Consider the following 17,904-nt stretch of genomic DNA (forward strand, 5'->3'; position numbering starts at 1 on the left):
ACAACATGTAAGAGAAGTTTAGATAGGCACACAGATGGGAGGGGTATGGAGGGCTATGGTCCAGGTGCTGGTTGATTGGAGTAGGCAGACTAACAGTTTGGTATGGACTAGGTAGGCTGAAGAGCCTTCTTGTGTGCTGTAGTGCTCTATGACTCTAAGCATACTATATGCCTTCTTCACTACTTCATCCAGCTGTGGCTTGATGATCTGTCCAAACGGTCAGAAAATATAATAATCCCAAAATGTGGGGCAATGTATTTGGGGAGCACCACTTAAGCGAAGGGTTATAGATATGTTACAATGACATGAGATTCTGAGGTAAGTGGAGGAACAGGAGGTGAATATCTTGGAATTGTATCTCCAAATCCTTAAAGGGCAGGAGGGCAAGATGTGGGTAAAAAGCCAGTAAAGTGAGACACCAAATACAAGATGAGGAGAACAGCAAGCAACACAACACTTGTTAGAGAAGAGCTAAACTGTACAGATTTAACAACAACGTCAAATGGGCTCCTGTTAAGATGATGACGCGCTTGGCTGCAGCGTCCTCTATGGGTCTGACAAATGGTGCAAATGTTTGTCTTAAATTTTTTTTGAGTGATCACAGTTGGACACTGGCAATCAGGTTAATTGATGAGTCAGACAGTGGGGGAGTTGCGTGGCCTCAGTTGGTGCACAGACCAGGACCTCATGCCCCTTTGTTACTTATTACAGCCGCCCATGGAAAGAAGAGATGCTGGAGGGGGAGTGGGAGAGAACAGAGGAACGATGGGCATACCAAGCCCTGCAGGCAGGCTCCCCCTGGAAGACAATTGAACTTGAACTTGATTATACATGAGATTTACAACAATGTTACTGGGAATGGAGAATTTTAACTTGAAGGAAGAAGAGAAGGTGGAGGTTGTTTTAATGGTAACAGAGGAAGATAACCAAGGTGTAAAATATTGAGAGGACCAGAAAAGAAAGTAGCTCCCTAAGTCGTGGGTCAAAAATCAAAGGGGACAGTACTTGGTAGGAGTAGGGGAAATGAAGAAAGGTTTTAAAACTCACTGTTTAAAATGCCGATGGAGTAAGAAATGGTCACATTTAAAAACAAATGTGTCTGCCATTGCCAATTAACTAGATTCTGAAAACTTGCACTCATTTCACAACCATAATTTTATTTACTAGTTGTGCACAAGAACAGCCTGGCCTGTTACCCAATTTCCCTCGGGATCAATAAAGTATGTCTGTCTGTCTGTCTGTTCTGAAGATTCAACAGAGAAATGCCATTTTTATACAGAACTGACTAGCAGTAACTGATGTTATCCTTTTGGTAAGCTGTACGTTCAAATTCCTTACTTGCAAGATCAATCGCCATTCACAATACAGGTGTTAAGTCAATAGACACTACAAGCAGACAACTGATGATAACTTAAAGTAGTGGTCACTAACCTTTTTAAGCCCAAGATCTCCTACCTCGGCCTTGGTGAAAGGCAAGATCTACTTACTAAATCGTTTAGAGAAACAACAGCTCAGATTGTACTTCCAACTTGAGGCCTTTTATTTGGGCTAATTGTTTTTGAATTACATCAAATGCTTTTGTCAAACTTTCAAATTAATTCAACCAAGAAAACACTGTAACTAGCATATCAAACAGGCCATAGCGCTCTTTCTTTAAGAATATTACAATACTTCATACCTTTAATTCTAAGTTTCATTATTTAATTTTATTTCAACACAAAAAATAAATGAATAAAAATTGACTGTTGCGCTCAGTGTGATGACTGGGGCTGAATACTTCCTGCTAGTTCCCTGAAATTTGGCTCATAACTACAGGCAACCAGTCTGAGACAGCCTGTGAGGTGTCTGTCAGTAAGATAGCTCCTGTACTTAAGATTTAATAATTTTCATCTGTGAAAGTGCAATTTCACACAGATACGTTGACCCGGAGTAGGCACTGACTTTTAGTGCACACATGGTGAGATGAGGAGACTCCTCCCTGCTGACAAGCCCCCAAAAGTCACCATCCCTTCATCTCGCTTTAAGCTCAACATCATTTTGCAAATCAATTACTTCCATTTCAATATCACTTGGCACACCATATACTGGATGGAATTTGGCTACTATCTGTTCTATATCGATCGACAGAAATGGGTTTGAAATAAATGCAGCAATATCTTTCATGAGGTTTGACTCCCCAAAACGCCGATCGAACTCTATTGTCTAGCTTGTCTAGGTAAGCACAGTACTGCTTAGGGCAAAAAGCATTTTTCTTGATGGCCTGTAACATTTTCTCCAAGTTGGGAAAATGTGTCAGGGTCCTGTTCTTTAAATTTGAAATCCAAACACCAAGTTTGGCCTTAAATGCATTTACTGTGCTTATCATGTGGGGCAGGTGTGGGTCTTTTCCCATAAGCTCGTTGTTAAGGGCGTTTAATTTAGCAGTTAGGTCTGTCAGAAACCCTAAATCCAGTAGCCACGCATCATCTGACAGTTCCTTGTGTTCCTTGTTTCTTGTCGACAGAAAAGTCTTTATCTCAGGCAACAAGTCAACAAATCGTTGCAGCTCTTTGCAAAGACTCAAACACCGAACATCAGCATGAAGATTTATGTCTCCGTAAGTGGCATCGAGCTCATCCAATCACACCTCGAAGAAGCGTTGCTTAAGTGCTTTTGCTCGAATCAAGTTTATCAGTTTGACCACCAGTGTCATTACATGAGAAAAGTCCATGACCCAGCCAAGGCCTGCTGATGAATCACACAGTGATAATCCAGGAAGTCAGGAAAATCAGGGTCATTACGGCACAGTGCTATAAAACCAACACACACACTGCCCATTGCTGGGGCCCCATCAATAGTAATTGCCACCAGTTTATGAATGGTGATGTCATGTTCGCGGATATATTTTTAAACTCATTGTAAATATCCTCATCTCTCGTTCTCTCCTTTAAATGCAAAAGAGTGAGGAAGTCCTCCTTTGTTGTAAAGTCCTGGAATGCCATTCTGACAAATACAACAAGCTGAGCTGTTTGCATTACATCCAGGGATTCATCGAACTGCAGTGAAAAATATTCAGAGTGACAAGTCCTTTAACACTTGTCGATCCACGTCCTCTGACAGTGACTCTGCCCTCCTTGTCACTGTTGCAGGGCCAAACAGTATGTATTGTGCAGGATGTTCTGTGAAAAACAACTGCTGGGCCTTCAACCCCGATTTCAGCTCCTCAGCTTTCCTGGCACGGATTGCGCTCTTTGGGCGGTAGCTGTCTAAATTTCTGGTGGTTGGTATTGTGGTGCTGCTCCACATTCCCTCTCTTCGTCAGTGCTTGTGATTGGTGGCACAACATACGTACACACTTGTCTTTCACCAAGGTAAATAGAAATTCCTCTTCCCATTCTGGATGGAATTTGTACGTTTTCACCTTCTTTTGTGGAGCCTCCGCCATGCTAGCTAGCTACCTTGCAGGATATCACCAGGGAGTGCTGTGTATTGATGTTTGCGACAGTCTGTACTCTTATCTAATCTGATTGGTCACTTTGATGCAGCACAAGCTACGCTGAAAAAATACAGCAGTCACATGATGTCAGCACACATGTGACGCACGACGCTGGGTAGTGGAACAAGAGAAACACAATAACCAGGGAAAGCAACTAGGTATGGGTTAAAGATGACTCACATATGCACTCTAGGGGTTAAATTTGCTTTTGCATCAAAAGGTTTATCAGGCATAATTTACGTGTAGTAACTTCTACTTTGAAAAAGGACCACGCGACAACTTCATGCTCAAAGGAACAACTTTATCTGGGATGGCAAAACCAATATTTAACATACAGGGGTTTTCACTGACACGTGGTGCATGGTGGAGGGGCTATACACACATGTGCACTGGGCAGAAAGAATGGAAGTAAAACCCCGCAACCCCGGAAACTACCTCTCTTTACCAAACAGCTTTCCGTAGCGGGAGTATTGCTATATTATCATTATCCAAATTAGTATTACTTATTTTTATAATGCTCACGCTATAACAGTATTTGTGTATTTATTTTTCTTTTTTTTTTGGGATCTACTGGGAAAGATTGACCAGTACTTTAAAGTTACATACAAGAGGTGCTGGAAATCCATGCAACACCACAATATGCTGGACGAACTCAACAAGCCAGGCAGAATATATGGAAAAAAGTACAGTCGACATTTCAGGCCGAGACTCTTTGGCAAACTGGAAAAAAAATTTTGAAGCATAGATTTAAAAGGTGAGGAAGGGCAGAATGAAACACAGGGTGACAGGTGAAACTGGGAGTGGGAGGGATGAAGTAAATAGCTGGGAAGTTGATTGGTGAAAGAGATACAGGGCTGGAGAATGGGGAGCCTGATAGGTGAGGATAGAAGGCCATGGAAGAAAGAAAAGAGGGGAGGAGCATCAGAGGGAGGCGATGTTCGGGCAAGGAGATAAGGTGAGAAGGAATAGGGGATGGGGACTGGTGAAAGAGAGGGCGGAGGCCATTAGCGGAAGTTCAAGAAATCGACCTTCATGCCATCAGGCTGGAGGCCACACCAATGGAATACAAGGTGCTGTTCCCCCAACCTGAGTGTGGTCCCATTGCGACAGTAAAGTGGATGGCCACTGGGAGATCCCACTTCTTCTGGAGGACAGAGAAGAAGCCAGAAGAGCAGGATCTCCCAGTGGCCATCTATTTTAATTCCACTTCTCATTTCCATCCGATATGTCAATCCATAGCCTCCTCTACTGTCACGATGAGGCCACACTCAGGCTGGAGGAATACTTTGAAGTTAGTAATTACCTCTGAGTTGGGGTGTGTTCCTTGAATCTTTCTGGAACATTCTTATCTAGTCTCCATATACCATTTGTGGAAAGAAAAGCTATGCACTTTGAAGGCTTTTCTCTTTTGGGTTGACTGCACCCTGCTTAACCCTCGCCTTGCTGCAACTTCCACACCTCCAAGTGTACCTGAAGAACCCTCAGCTGTCGATTTTGATATCAAGTGACAGGAAGTGAGTTGGGTACATCTATCTGGTATCAATGCAATGGGCCTAATGGGCCTCTGTTGCAAAGCGAAGTTCATTGGTGTATTTCAATTACACAGCTGGTGTGAAGTGCTTGTGAGGAACCTCAGCGGAGTATGCCTTGGATCATATCTTTTAACCAGCACCACACATTCCAAGCCCATAACACCATAAGACATAGGAGAAGAATTAGACCATTCGGCCCATTGAGTCTGCTCCGTCATTTCATCTTGGCTGATATATTTTCCCTCTCAACCCCATTCTTCTGTCTTCCCCCTGCTGAGAAGTGTGAGGTTCTACATTTTGGCAGGAATAATCCAAATAGAACATACAGAGTATATGGTAGGGCATTGAGGAATGCAGTGGAACAGAGAGATCTAGGAATAACTGTGCATAGTTCCCTGAAAGTGGAGTCTCATGTAGATAGGGTGGTGAAGAGGGCTTTTGGAATGCTGGCCTTTATAAATCAAAGCATTGAGTACAGAAGTTGGGATGTAATGCTAAAGTTGTACAAGGCATTGGTAAGGCCAAATTTGGAATATTGTGTGCAGTTCTGGTCACCGAATTATAGGAAAGATATCAATAAATTAGAGAGTGCAGAGACGATTTACTAGGATGTTACCTGGGTTTCAGCAATTAAGTTACAGAGAAAGGTTGAACAAGTTAGGTCTCTATTCATTGGAGCGTAGAAGGTTGAGGGGGGATTTGATCGAGGTATTTAAAATTTTGAGAGGGATAGATAGAGTTGACGTGAACAGGCTGTTTCCATTGAGAGTAGGGGAGATTCAAACTAGAGGACATGATTTGAGAGTTAGGGGGCAGAAGTTTAAGGGAAACACGAGTGGGTATTTCTTTACTCAAAGAGTGATAGCTGTGTGGAATGAGCTTCCTGTAGAAGTAGTAGAGGCCAGTTCAGTTGTGTCATTTAAGGTAAAATTGGATAGGTATATGGACAGGAAAGGAGTGGAGGGTTATGGGCTGAGTGCGGGTAGGTGGGACTAGGTGAGATTAAGGGTTCGGCACGGACTAGGAGGGCCAAGATGGCCTGTTTCCGTGCTGTGATTGTTATAAGGTTATAATATTTAACACCCTTGTTAATCAAGAGCCTACCAACCACAGTTGTAAATATATCCAAAGAATTGGCCTCCACAGTTGTCTGTCACAATGAACTCCACAGATTTGCAACTTTCTAGATAAAGAAAATCCTTCTCATCACTCTGCACCTGTTTGGTTTAAACTGCTAAAGAGCCAACAGGACTTTGTAAAAACATGCACAAGGAATTAGTATCTCCAAGCATTAGCGCAGCTCCCAAATAAAACAGTGTGCACATACAGGTGGCACAGTAGCGTGGTTATTAGTACAATGTTTTATAGTACTGGTGTCCTGGGCTCACTTCTCGCCACTGCCTGTAAAGAATTTGTATGTTCTCCCCGTGACCATGTGGATTTCCTCTGGGTGCTCTAGTTTCCCCCCACAATCCAAAGACTTAACAGTTAGTAGGTTAATTGATCATTGTAAATTGTCCAGCGATTAGGCTAGAGTTAAATCGAGGGACTAATGGGTGCTGTGGCTTGAAGGGCCTATTCCGTTTTGTATCTCAATAAATAAATCCAGGGTTAGATGAAGGCTCGCTTTCCTGTCTTTCCCAATTCCTGTGCTCTCAATGCCAGTAACTGCTAGGGTATAGTTCTGCTCCCTTGATGGCCAAGCCTATTCCATACTTGTTGGTCATGTACACCTCACAAGTGTTTGTTATTCTCTAATGGATGGATCCAAGTTCAGCCTGGTCCAAAGGCCATTAATGTACATTTCCAGTAAGACTGCAGGAAAATTAAAGCTTGTTTATTTTTCACCCCATCTTCAAACACACAAAAGAGTTAAATATAAACTTAGTGGCCACTTTATTAGGTACAGAAGGTACCTAATGAGATGACCAGTGAGTGTATGTCCATGGTCTTTTGCTGCTGTAGATCATTCACTTCAAGATTCGACGTGTTGTGCATTCAGAAATGTCCTTCTGCACACTACTGTTGTAACATGTGGTTATTTGAGTTACAGTCACCTTCCTGTCAGATTCAACCAGTCTGGTCATTCTGCTCTGACCTCGCTCATTAACAAGCCATTTTCACCCACTAAACTGCCAATGTGCTTTGTTTCTTGCACCATTCTCTGTAAACAGACTGCTGTGTGTGGAAGTCCCAGGAGATCAGCAGTTTCTGAGATATTCAAACCACTCCTTCAGGCACCAATGATCATTCCATGGTCAGTCACTTAGATCACATTTCTTCCCCTTTCCAATGTTTGGTTTGAACAACAAATGAACCTCTTGACCACGTCTGCATGCCTTTATACACCGAATTGCTGCCACGAGTGGCTGATTAGATATTTGCATAAACAAGGTGCACAGATGTACCTAATAAACTGACCACTGAATGTATAGATGTGTTCCTACAGTATGCAGATCATTCAGTAAGCCTCACTTGTAAATGGCAGCTAAACACCATATACAGCCACTTAAGGAGAGGAATATTGAAGTTACTGAATTGTGAAGGCAAGGGAATTTTACTTAATATAGTTTGTCCTTACTTGTCAAGACAGGCCACACTGAGACATTGGTCCTCAGGCTGTGGTTGTGTTGTGCCGGCATCGTTATCCTCAAGGATGGAATCGATGAAGGTTGATGGAGAGAGTGGCTCTTCGGTGCTGGTGCCTACAGTGACAACCTCAATATCCGGATGAGCTGTTGGACTTGGGGGTTCTTCTTTAATATGGAGCTGAGCACTACTTCTGGAAGAGACGAGTTCAAATTTATTCTCATTTCAACTGTTTACTGCCAGATCAGCATTCCTGTGGACCACAATACACAACACAAAGTAGTACCACCACAAATAAATTAACAAATAATAAGCTACATTTATGTCACAAGTTAAAATGTAAACACTGTAACAATACTGGCACTTCATGCATGTTGAAACCTGCATGGTGGCAGGGAGTTCAGTAGTGTTGCTCCCTCAGGAAAAGGCTTTTTTCCCCATCAGTTCTTGCCCTAATGCTATGGTACCTCCTGTCTGATAGTAAGGAGTCAAAGAGATTGTTGGACAAATGGTATGGTGCATTGACAATGCTAAGAGCCCTGAGAATGCAGCACTCCTGGTAAGTATATCGGATGGGTTGAAGAAAGCTGCAGTAATCCTCTGAGCAGTCCTCACGATCTTTTGTAAGGACATGCCTTGGCATTCCCATACCAGATGGTAAGGACACTCCCGATGGTGCTCCTGTAAAAATTGGTTAGAAAGGGGCAGGGGAAGTGGTGAATCTCAAACTCCTCAAGAAGTGCTTTCTTGACTAAAGAGGTGATGTTGAGGGACTAGGTGAGATCCTGTTATAAACTGGTGCTCCAAAGTCTCTCCACCGAGGACCCGTGTCTGTGCAGTGAGGAGTGTTCAGTCTGCACCTTCCTGAAGTCCACAATCATCTCTTTAGTCTTGTTTGCGTTGAGTCTCAAATTGTTGGGCTCACATCATTCTAAAAGCGCTCTACTTCCTCTCTGTATGCCGGCTCACTGTGTTTGTTGATGAGGCTGTTAAAAGAATTACCCCTTGTAATAATAAGTGAGGCACAGCGACGGAGCTCTGTACTTACCGACAAGTACCTTTACTGTCTAAAATAACCAGTATGTTAATTTATACACTAAATACCTTGTGTGCACACCAACTAAGTTTTCCTGATCTCCCATGAACAGTCAGAGAACAGAAAAGACATTACCAGTTAAAAAAAAAGGAGTTTCTGCTGCTGGCTGCATGTTCCTCGTAGTCCTGTTTTGAATCTCCATGTGTCTGGGGCACCTCACATTCACAGTAGTTGGTCTCCTGCAGAGTTACCGCCGTTAGGTATTTGGAGCTCCTGATTCTTATAGTGTTCCTCATCAGTTGATCTGATGGATCTCTATCCTATTGGCTCAAGGTCACCTTCTTACTAGTTCTAGTCCAGGATGACAACCCCCCAACCTTGTGCATTTGTGTCTTACAACTCTGACTGGTGCAAATCAGTTAAACTCGGCAACCCAGATAGAATCTAACAAAATTACAGATTGCTTTTTTAGTAGGTCTGGCACTTCACATAATAAATATTTACTCATCAGAGAATGGTCTCAGGTTTAGCAGGTCATTACCTGAAGGTCCACGTGTCCACATTCAATTGCTCTGATTAAATTATCCAGGAGCAAAAATCTGTTCTGAGTCCACAAAATGGGGGGGAAAACAAAGACAATTGGTTTGTCAACTTCTCCTGTCCTTGATTCATTCGAATCCACTATTTTGTAATTCATCAACTTCCCCTGCCCGTGATTCACCCGGATCCACTGATTTGCAGACTGTAGTTCCTTCTGGCCAACAAGGCTGACCACTTTTGTGTGACTTAATGATTTGGTTGGAACTGGATCTAGCAGTACAGTCAAGTGTCAGCAGCATGAACAGGAGATTAAGAAAACTATGTTTAATACACAGACAAGAGAAGATTGGCAAAAGAGGAGAGGCGAGAAGGATACCTTCCATGTACTGAAGGCAAATTACAATTGCAGATTTGACCACCTTTTTATTTTTTTGGTACATTTGGCTCTATATGTGCCAGGACAGGTCAAGCAGATTGCATTAAAAAATTATCTTCAGTTTTATAAATTTCCAGTAAGATGGCAGCATGCTTGATTGCATCAGCTTTTACGAGGTCAACCATAGGTGCTGTTGTCCTTTTGAACATTTTTTAAAAAACAATTGCAAGATCCTGTTGGACATCAAGAACTTCAAGTACGCTATCAGCAAGTTGATCATTGGCAAAGAAACTGAAGAAGTTGACCTGGGTGCAGATTGTGCTGCTGCTTATGACACAGAAGTGTCATTGCACAAAGGCACTGTGTACTCTAACCGTAAGCAATCATCTTAGTTGCTTATCTTGTGATTGTAAGACCCTGTTGGACATCATTAATATAGAATGCTGCAAGTCCGATTTACTGATTTGTTAGTGAATAGCAGAGGTGGAGAGTGTGGAGCTGCGTGGCTTCGGTCATTAGCAAGGACTAGGCCTTCAGCTGCGGTGTTGGCTGTGTACAGCCGCCAGGACAGTGGTGTCTGAGTTGCTGCGTTCCACTGGAGGCAGTGTGGCATGGCATCCAAGCTGGAGTCAATGCTGCTGCCACCCCCCTCACTGCCCTCCGAAGCCATCAGTAGAAGACGAGCCATGTTGTGTTCAACTGCACATTTCTGTAACATTCATGGCCTTAGAATCTTGTACTATAATACTAAATAATACATTTAGTGTGACTCTGTAGCGAAGTGCTACACACAGTGCTAAAATAACGACATGCAATTGGTAAGTCGTTTCGAGACTAATTTATTCAAACTTCGCGGCGCTGGCATTTAATCCCTAGTGCCCGCCCTCTCCGGGCAGAAATGACGCCAGAGGTGCATTACTAAAGTCTCCCCCCTGAACCGGCGATACACCCCCCCCCCCCCCAATGTCCACAGTCTGGATCAGCCTCTGTTTGGGAGGTCTGCCTGTGTGCCGCGGTGTCTTAACCTCAACTGGCTGCGCCAAGTTCACATGGGCTGGTTTGAGTCGGTCCACCGTGAAACCTCCTCTCTCCCCCCCAATGTCCAAAACGTACGTGAACCTGTTGTTGTTGATCACCTTGAATGGTCCCTCGTACGGCTGCTGTAGCGGTGCCCAGTGTCCGCCCTTTCGTACAAACACAAACTCACAGTTCTGCAGGTCTTTGGGTACATGGGTCTGGGTCCGTCCGTGCTGTGAAGTTGGTACGGGGGCCAGGTTGCCGAGCCTTTCGCGTAGTCTGTACAGGACTGCTGCAGGTTCTTCCTCTTGCCCCCTTGGGGCTGTTATGAACTCTCCCGGGACGGCCAGGGGCGCGCCGTACACTAAATCAGCCGACGAGGCGTGCAGATCCTCCTTGGGCGCTGTACGAATTCCAAGCAGGACCCAGGGAAGCTCGTCCACCCAGTTAGGTCCTCTCAGGCGGGCCATGAGAGCCGACTTCAAGTGATGGGGGAAGTGTTCCACCAGTCCGTTTGACTGTGGGTGGTAGGCAGTTGTGTGGTGTAGCTGCATTCCCAACAGGCTGGCCACAGCCGACTACAGGCTGGAGGTGAACTGGGCGCCTCTGTCAGAGGTAATGTGGGCTGATACCCTGAAGCGTGCTACCCAGTGCGGTCAGTGCTCGGGCACAGGAATCGGCAGATGTGTCAGTGAGCTGGACCGCCTCTGGCCACCTCTTGAACCGGTCTACCATAGTTAGGAGGTACCGTGCCCCTCGGGACACTGGTAGGGGGCCTACGATATCCAAATGAATATGGTCGAACTTCTGGTGGGTGGGTTCGAACTGCTGTGCCAGGGCTTTACTGTTCACCTTGGCTGTTTGGCACTGCATGCACGTTCTGGCCCATTCACTGACCTGCTTGCGAAGTCCGTGCCACTCGAACTTGCTGGAGACTAGCTGGATGGTTGTCCTGATAGATGGGTGCGCCAAACCGTGTATGGAGTCAAAAACTCGCTGCCTCCAGGCTGCCAGGACGATGGGGCGAGGTTGGCCGGTAGCCACGTCGCACAGGAGGGTCCTCCCACCTGGGCCTACGAGAAAGTCCTGCAGCTGCAAACCAGAGACTGCGGTCCTGTAGCTGGGCATCTTGTCGTCTGCCTGCTGCGCCTCCACCAGTGCTGCATAGTCCACCCCCAGGGATAGGGCCTGAACAGCTGGTCTGGAGAGTGCATCCGCCACGACGTTGTCCTTTCCCAAGACATGCTGGATGTCCGTCGTGTACTCGGAGATGTAGTACAGATGTCGCTGCCGGCAAGCCGACCAGGGATCGGACACCTTCGTGAATGCGAAGGTCAACGGTTTGTGGTCCATGAACGTGGTGAACGGCCTGCCTTTTAAGAAGTACCTGAAAAGCCGGATTGCCAGATACAGTGCCCACAGCTCCCGGTCAAAAGCACTGTACTTGAGTTCGGGTGATCGTAGGTGCCTGCTGAAGAACGCCAGGGGTTGCCAGCGCCCCTTGATGAGCTGTTCCAGCACCCCACCGACTGCTGTGTCGGATGCGTCCACTGTAAGGGCGGTCGGAACGTCCGTTCTGGGGTGCACCAGCATCGCGGCATCTGCCAAGGCTTCCTTGGCTTTAACGAAAGCGGTCGCGGCTTCCTCGTCCCAAGTAATGTCCTTGCCTTTACCCGACATCAGGGTGTACAAAGGGCGCATGATACGGGGAGTAAACGGTGGTATAAGTTCACCATACCAACGAACTCCTGCAGGCCTTTGACCGTGTTGGGCCGGCAAAGTGGTGGATCGCGTCTACCTTGGTGGGCAGAGCTGTTGCCCCGTCTTTGGTAATCCTGTGGCCCTGAAAGTCGATGGTATTGAGACCGAACTGGCACTTGGCCGGGTTGATCTTGAGGCCGAAATCACTCAGGCGGGAGTAGAGCTGGTGGAGGTGGGACAGATGCTCCTGACGACAACTGCTGGCGATAAGGATGTCGTCCAAAGAGATGAACGCAAAGTCCAGGTTGCGTCCCAACGCGTCCATTAGCAGATGGAACGTCTGTGCGGCATTCTTCAGGCCGAACGGCATTCGGAGGAACTCGAACAGGCTGAACGGGGTGATGAATGCTGTTTTGGGGATGTCTTCAGGGTGAACCAGGATTTGATGGTACCCCCGAACGAGGTCTACTTTGGAAAAGTTTCTTGTCCCGTGCAGGTTTGCTGCAAAGTCCTGTAATGTGCGGCACGGGGTAGCGGTCTGGAGTGGTAGCCTCATTCAGTCTGCGGTAGTCACCGCATGGTCTCCAACCCCCAGCTGCTTTGGGCACCACGTGCAGGGGGGAGGCCCATGGGCTGTTGGACCTCCGTACGATCCCCAATTCCTCCATCCTCTTGAACTCCTCCTTCGCCAGGCGGAGCTTTTCCGGGGGCAGCCTTCGTGCGCGGGCATGGAGGGGTGGTCCCTGGGTTGGAATGTGGTGCTGTACCCCGTGTCTAGGCATGGCTGCCGTGAACTGCAGTGCCAGAATCAATGGAATGTCCGCCAGGATTCTGGTGAATTCGTTGTCCGACAGTGTGATGGAGTCCAGGTGTGGGGCTGGCAACTTGGCTTCACCCAGGGAGAACGTCTGGAAAGTCTCGGCATGTACCAGTCTTTTCCCTTGCAAGTCGACCAGCAGGCTGTGAGCTCACAAGAAGTCCACCCCCAGGAGTGGTTGGGCCACGGCGGCCAGCGTGAAGTCCCACGTGAACCAGCTGGCGCCGAACTGCAGCTGCACTGTGCGGGTGCCGTAGGTCTGTATCGTGCTGCCGTTTGCAGCCCTCAGGGTGGGCCCTGGCTTCCTGTTGTGGGTGTCATACCCCATTGGGGGCAAGATGCTGATTTCAGATGCTCAGGTGTCGACCAAGAAGCGGTGTCCCGACTGTTTGTCCCAGATGTACAAGAGGCTGTCCTGGTGGCCAGCCACCATAGTCATTAGTGGCAGCTGGCCCTGGCCCTTGCAGGGCGGGCGACAACAGCGGGCTTTTGTGCCCCATCGCTGGTGGTAGAAACACCACTGTTCGCTGGCCTCTTCACTCCTGCCTCTGTGTTGTGTGCGCCCCCCTGCCGGGCCTGGTCTGGTCCACTGTCAGCCGGGGACAGTATCTCGTTCATCAATGCTGACGGCAGTCTGTCTCCCAAACCGTCCAGGTGAAGCAGGCGGGCACCCCGCTCACGCAGTGAGAGGCCAAAGGTCTCAATGAGCAGCGCTTTGAATGCTTCATATTTGCCTTCTTCCGGGGGCGACTGTATGAAATCTGCAACCTGGGCAGCCGTCTCCTGGTCAAGAGTGCTCACCACATGGTAGTAACATGTGGAATCAGAGGATATCTGCCAAATTTGGAACTGGGCTTCTGCTTGGCTAAACTCGCGTGGTTGCAGCGTCCAGAAAGTCGGCAGTTTTAGCAAAACTGCGTGAACAGATGAAGAGTCGGTCATCTTTGGTCCAAATCCCGTTTGGACTGTCGGGGTCATCAATGTAGCGATGTGCTACACACAGCACTAAAATAACGACACGCAGTCGGTAAGCCGTTTCGAGACTAGTTTATTCAAACTTCGCGGCGCTGGCATTTAATCCCTAGTGCCTGCCCTCTCCGGGTGGAAATGACATCAGAGGTGCATTACCAAAGTCTCCCCCCGCGCGCTGGCTATTTGTGAGCCGGTTCGCCTGCACAGAAAGTGGGTTGCCACAACTCTATATTTTACTGATATCTTACGTGCTTGCTAACTTATATGTGCTCTATGTGCTTTGTGCACTGTATGACCGTTGGAACCATGTTACTGTGGTTTGTATTTTGGCCCCAGAGGGGTTGTTGCATTTTGTGTGGGGACGGGGGACGGGGGGCTGAGGTTATGATCCTATTGCTTTTTTTTGTGTGTGAGTGATGTGTTCGCCGTTTCTCTTTGAATTTACTTCTGTGGTTTTCTTTGTTTCGTGGCTAACTGAAGAAGAGGAATCTCAGAATTGTATATGGCATACACTGATAATAAATCAACTTTTGAACGCTGTTTTGTTCGGTTGTATTCATGTATGGTTGAATGACAATTAAACTTGAACCATGAACTATAAACAAAGAAACAGGGGCAGAGGACAAATACATGTTGGATTTGTTACTTTCTTTGGAAATTAACAATTAATTATCTGCTTGTATTTTAAGTAATTCTTTTGCACGTAACAGTTCAATACGCTTCCTTGTAGTCACAATACAACATGTATTTGTAGTTGTTCAATGTGTCCCCTGGGCTTATATTGGCATGATTCAGGAAGCCTCTCTTGGTGCTGCATTTATTTGATAGGGGCTTTTTAATTGGTTGACTTATCTACAAATTTGAATGGATTTTTTTCTTATCTATAGGTATAAAAATAGTTGCCTACAAGGCAGCATCATCTTAATTCTTTTTTCAGTCCTGTCACTCAATAGAACTCCATCATTGTCCATTTCAATTTTCCTTTGTTCCATCAATGCTTAATAAAACAGTCGTGAAGCAACAAGTTCTGTGTTTCCTTGTTGGCTTTAGAAAGAACCTTGGATTAACATATCAGAATCTAATGTACATTACAAATAGAAGATTTTCTTTCTTCTCAGAGCAGGATTAGTTAAGGGGTCAATCAAAACTTTACTTTTATGAATAGAAAAGATAATAGATTAAGGATTTTGAATAAGTATAAGGGAAACAACAATATAAAGGTTTTATAAGGCACTGGGTTGGACATCATTTGGAGTATTGTGAGCAATTTTGTGCCCCTTATCTAAGAAAGGAAGTGCTGGTGTTGGGCCCAGAGGAGGTTCACAAGAATGATCCCAGGATCGAAAAGATTAATGTACGAGGAGAGGTTGATGGCTTTGGACCTATAATGCAACTTGCCAAAGACGGCTGTTGAGGGAAATTCATTGAGTACATATAAAGCAGAGGTTGATAGGTTCTTGATTAATAAGGGCATCAAAGGTTAAAGGAAAGAAAGGAGGAAATGGGGTTAAGGGGGATAGCATATCATAGCAATTGAATAGTGGAGAAGATTCAATGGGTCGGAAAGCCTAATTCTGCTCCTTTGACAAATGGTCATGGGAAGCTAAAGACCACAAGGTATATAGGAGCAGAACTAGGCCAATCAGCCCATTGAGTCTGCTCCGCCATTCAATCATGGGCTGATCTAATTCTTCCAGTCATTTCCACTCCCCTGCTTTTATCATATACCCTTTGATGCTCTGGCTAATCAAGAACCTATCTATCTCTGCCTTAAATGCACCCAACGTCTTGGCCTCCAAAGCTGCTCTTGGTAACAAATTCCACAGATTTACCACCGTCCGACTAAAGTAATTTCTCCACATCTCTGTTCTAAATGGATGTCCTTCAATCCTGCAGTCGTGCCCTCTTGTCCCAGAATCCCCTACCAAGGGGAATAACTTTGTCATATCTAATCTGTTTAGGCCTTTTAACATTCGGAATGTTACTATGAGATCCCCCTCATTCTCCTGAACTCCAGGGAATACAGCCCAAGAGCTCCCAGATGTTCCTCATACGGTAACCCTTTCATTCCTGGAATCATTCTCATGAATCTTCTCTGAACCCTCTCCAGTGTCAGTATATCCTTTCCAAAATAAGGAGCCCAAAACTGCACACAACACTCCAAGTGTGGTCTCACAAGTGCCTTACAGAGCCGCAACACCACATCCCTGATTTTATACTTTATACCTCTAGAAATGAATGCCAACATTGCATTCACCTTTTTCACAACAGTCTCAACCTGCAGGTTAACCTTTAGGATACCTTGCACAAGGACTCCCAAGTCTCTTTGCATCTCTGCATTTTGAATTCTCTCCCCATCTAAATAATAGTCTGTCTGTTTATTTTCTCTACCAAAGTGCATGATCATACACTTTCCAACACTGTATTTCACTTGCCACTTCTTTGCCCATTCCCTCAAATATCTTTCTGCAGGCTCTCTGTTTCCTCAACACTATCCGCTCCTCCATCTCTGTTTTCTACTGATGACCCAATGCTCCAACCAAGCTAGTAACTCCCCTGTAATTCCATGGGCTCTTATCTTGCTAAGCAGCCTAATGCGCAGCACCTTATCAAAGGTCTTCTGAAAATCCAAGTACACCACATCTACTGCATTTCCTTTGTCTACCCTGCTAGTAATTTCCTGAAAAAATTGCAGTAGGTTAGTCAGGCAGGGTTTTCCTTTCAGGAAAGCAAGCTGGCTTTGACCCATCTTAACACTGACCTCCAGGTACTGCATAATCTCACTCCTAACAATCAATTCCTACAACCTGCCAACCACTGATGCCAGGCTAACAGGTCTATAGATTCCTTTCTGCTGCCTCCCACCCTTCTTAAATAGCAGATTAACATTTGCAATTTTGCAGTCATCCGGTACAATGTCAAAATCTATCGATTCTTGAAAGATAATTGTCAATGCCTCTGCAATCTCTCCAGCTACTTCCTTCAGAACCTAAGGGTGCATTCCATCAGGTCCAGGAGATTTATCCACCTCAGACCATTAAACTTCCTCAGCACATACTCAGCTGTAATTTTCACTGTAATCCTTCACTTCCCTGACACTCTTGAATGTCCGGTATACTGCAGATGTCTTCCACTGTGAAGACTGATGCAAAATATGCATTCAGTTCCTCTGCCATCTCTGCATCTCTCATTACAATATCTCCAGCGTCATTTTCTATAGGTCCTAGATCTACCCCCAACTCTCTTTTATCTTTTATATACTTAAAAAAAACTTTTAGTATCTTTTTGATATTAGTCGCCAGCTTCCTTTTATAATTCATATTTTCTATCCTAATGACCTTCTTAGTTTCCTTCTGCAAGTTTTTAAAAGCTTCCCAATTCACTATCCTCCCACTAGCTTTAGTTTCCTTGTATGCCCTCTCTTTTGCTTTTACTTTGGCTCTGACTTCATTTGTCAGCCATGGAAGTGTCCTTCCATTTGAAAATTTCTTCTTATTTGTAAGATAATCTGTTTTGCACTTCCCTTATTTTTCGCAGAAACTCCAGCCACTGCTGCTCTGTCCTTCCTGCAAGTGTCCCTTTCCAGTCAACTTTGCCAGTTCTCCTCTCATGCCATTGTAATTTCCTTTATTCCACTGAAATACTAACACATTGAAATTTAGTTTCTCCTTCTCAAACTTCAAAGTGTACTTGATCATATTGGAAGGGTCTTGGCCAGAAACATCGACTGTACTTCTTCCTATAGATGCTGCATTCTACCAGCATTTTGTGTATGTTGCTTGAATTTCCAGCATCTGCAGATTTTCTCGTGTTTGCGTTCAATCATATTGTGATCACTTTTCCCTAAGA

At 45.4% G+C, this 17,904-nt stretch overlaps 1 protein-coding gene across 8 annotated transcripts in view; it reads right to left on the minus strand.

The window, feature by feature from the left end:
- hsf1 (heat shock transcription factor 1) overlaps nucleotides 1-17,904 on the minus strand; it is a 182,372-nt gene that overhangs the window by 58,185 nt on the left and 106,283 nt on the right. For 5 of the 8 annotated variants that reach the window (XM_059971620.1, XM_059971623.1, XM_059971622.1 and 2 more), the window contains exon 9: nucleotides 7,589-7,789. The exons of 2 other annotated variants lie outside the window; for them this stretch is intronic. In XM_059971620.1, coding sequence (XP_059827603.1) covers nucleotides 7,589-7,789 — 201 coding nt within the window. The remainder of the gene's footprint in view (nucleotides 1-7,588; nucleotides 7,790-17,904) is intronic. One more of the 8 variants, XM_059971619.1, reaches the window with a different exon arrangement.

The sequence above is a fragment of the Hypanus sabinus genome, chromosome 6, assembly GCF_030144855.1.
Source record: "Hypanus sabinus isolate sHypSab1 chromosome 6, sHypSab1.hap1, whole genome shotgun sequence".
NCBI classification, from domain to species: Eukaryota; Metazoa; Chordata; class Chondrichthyes; order Myliobatiformes; family Dasyatidae; genus Hypanus; species Hypanus sabinus.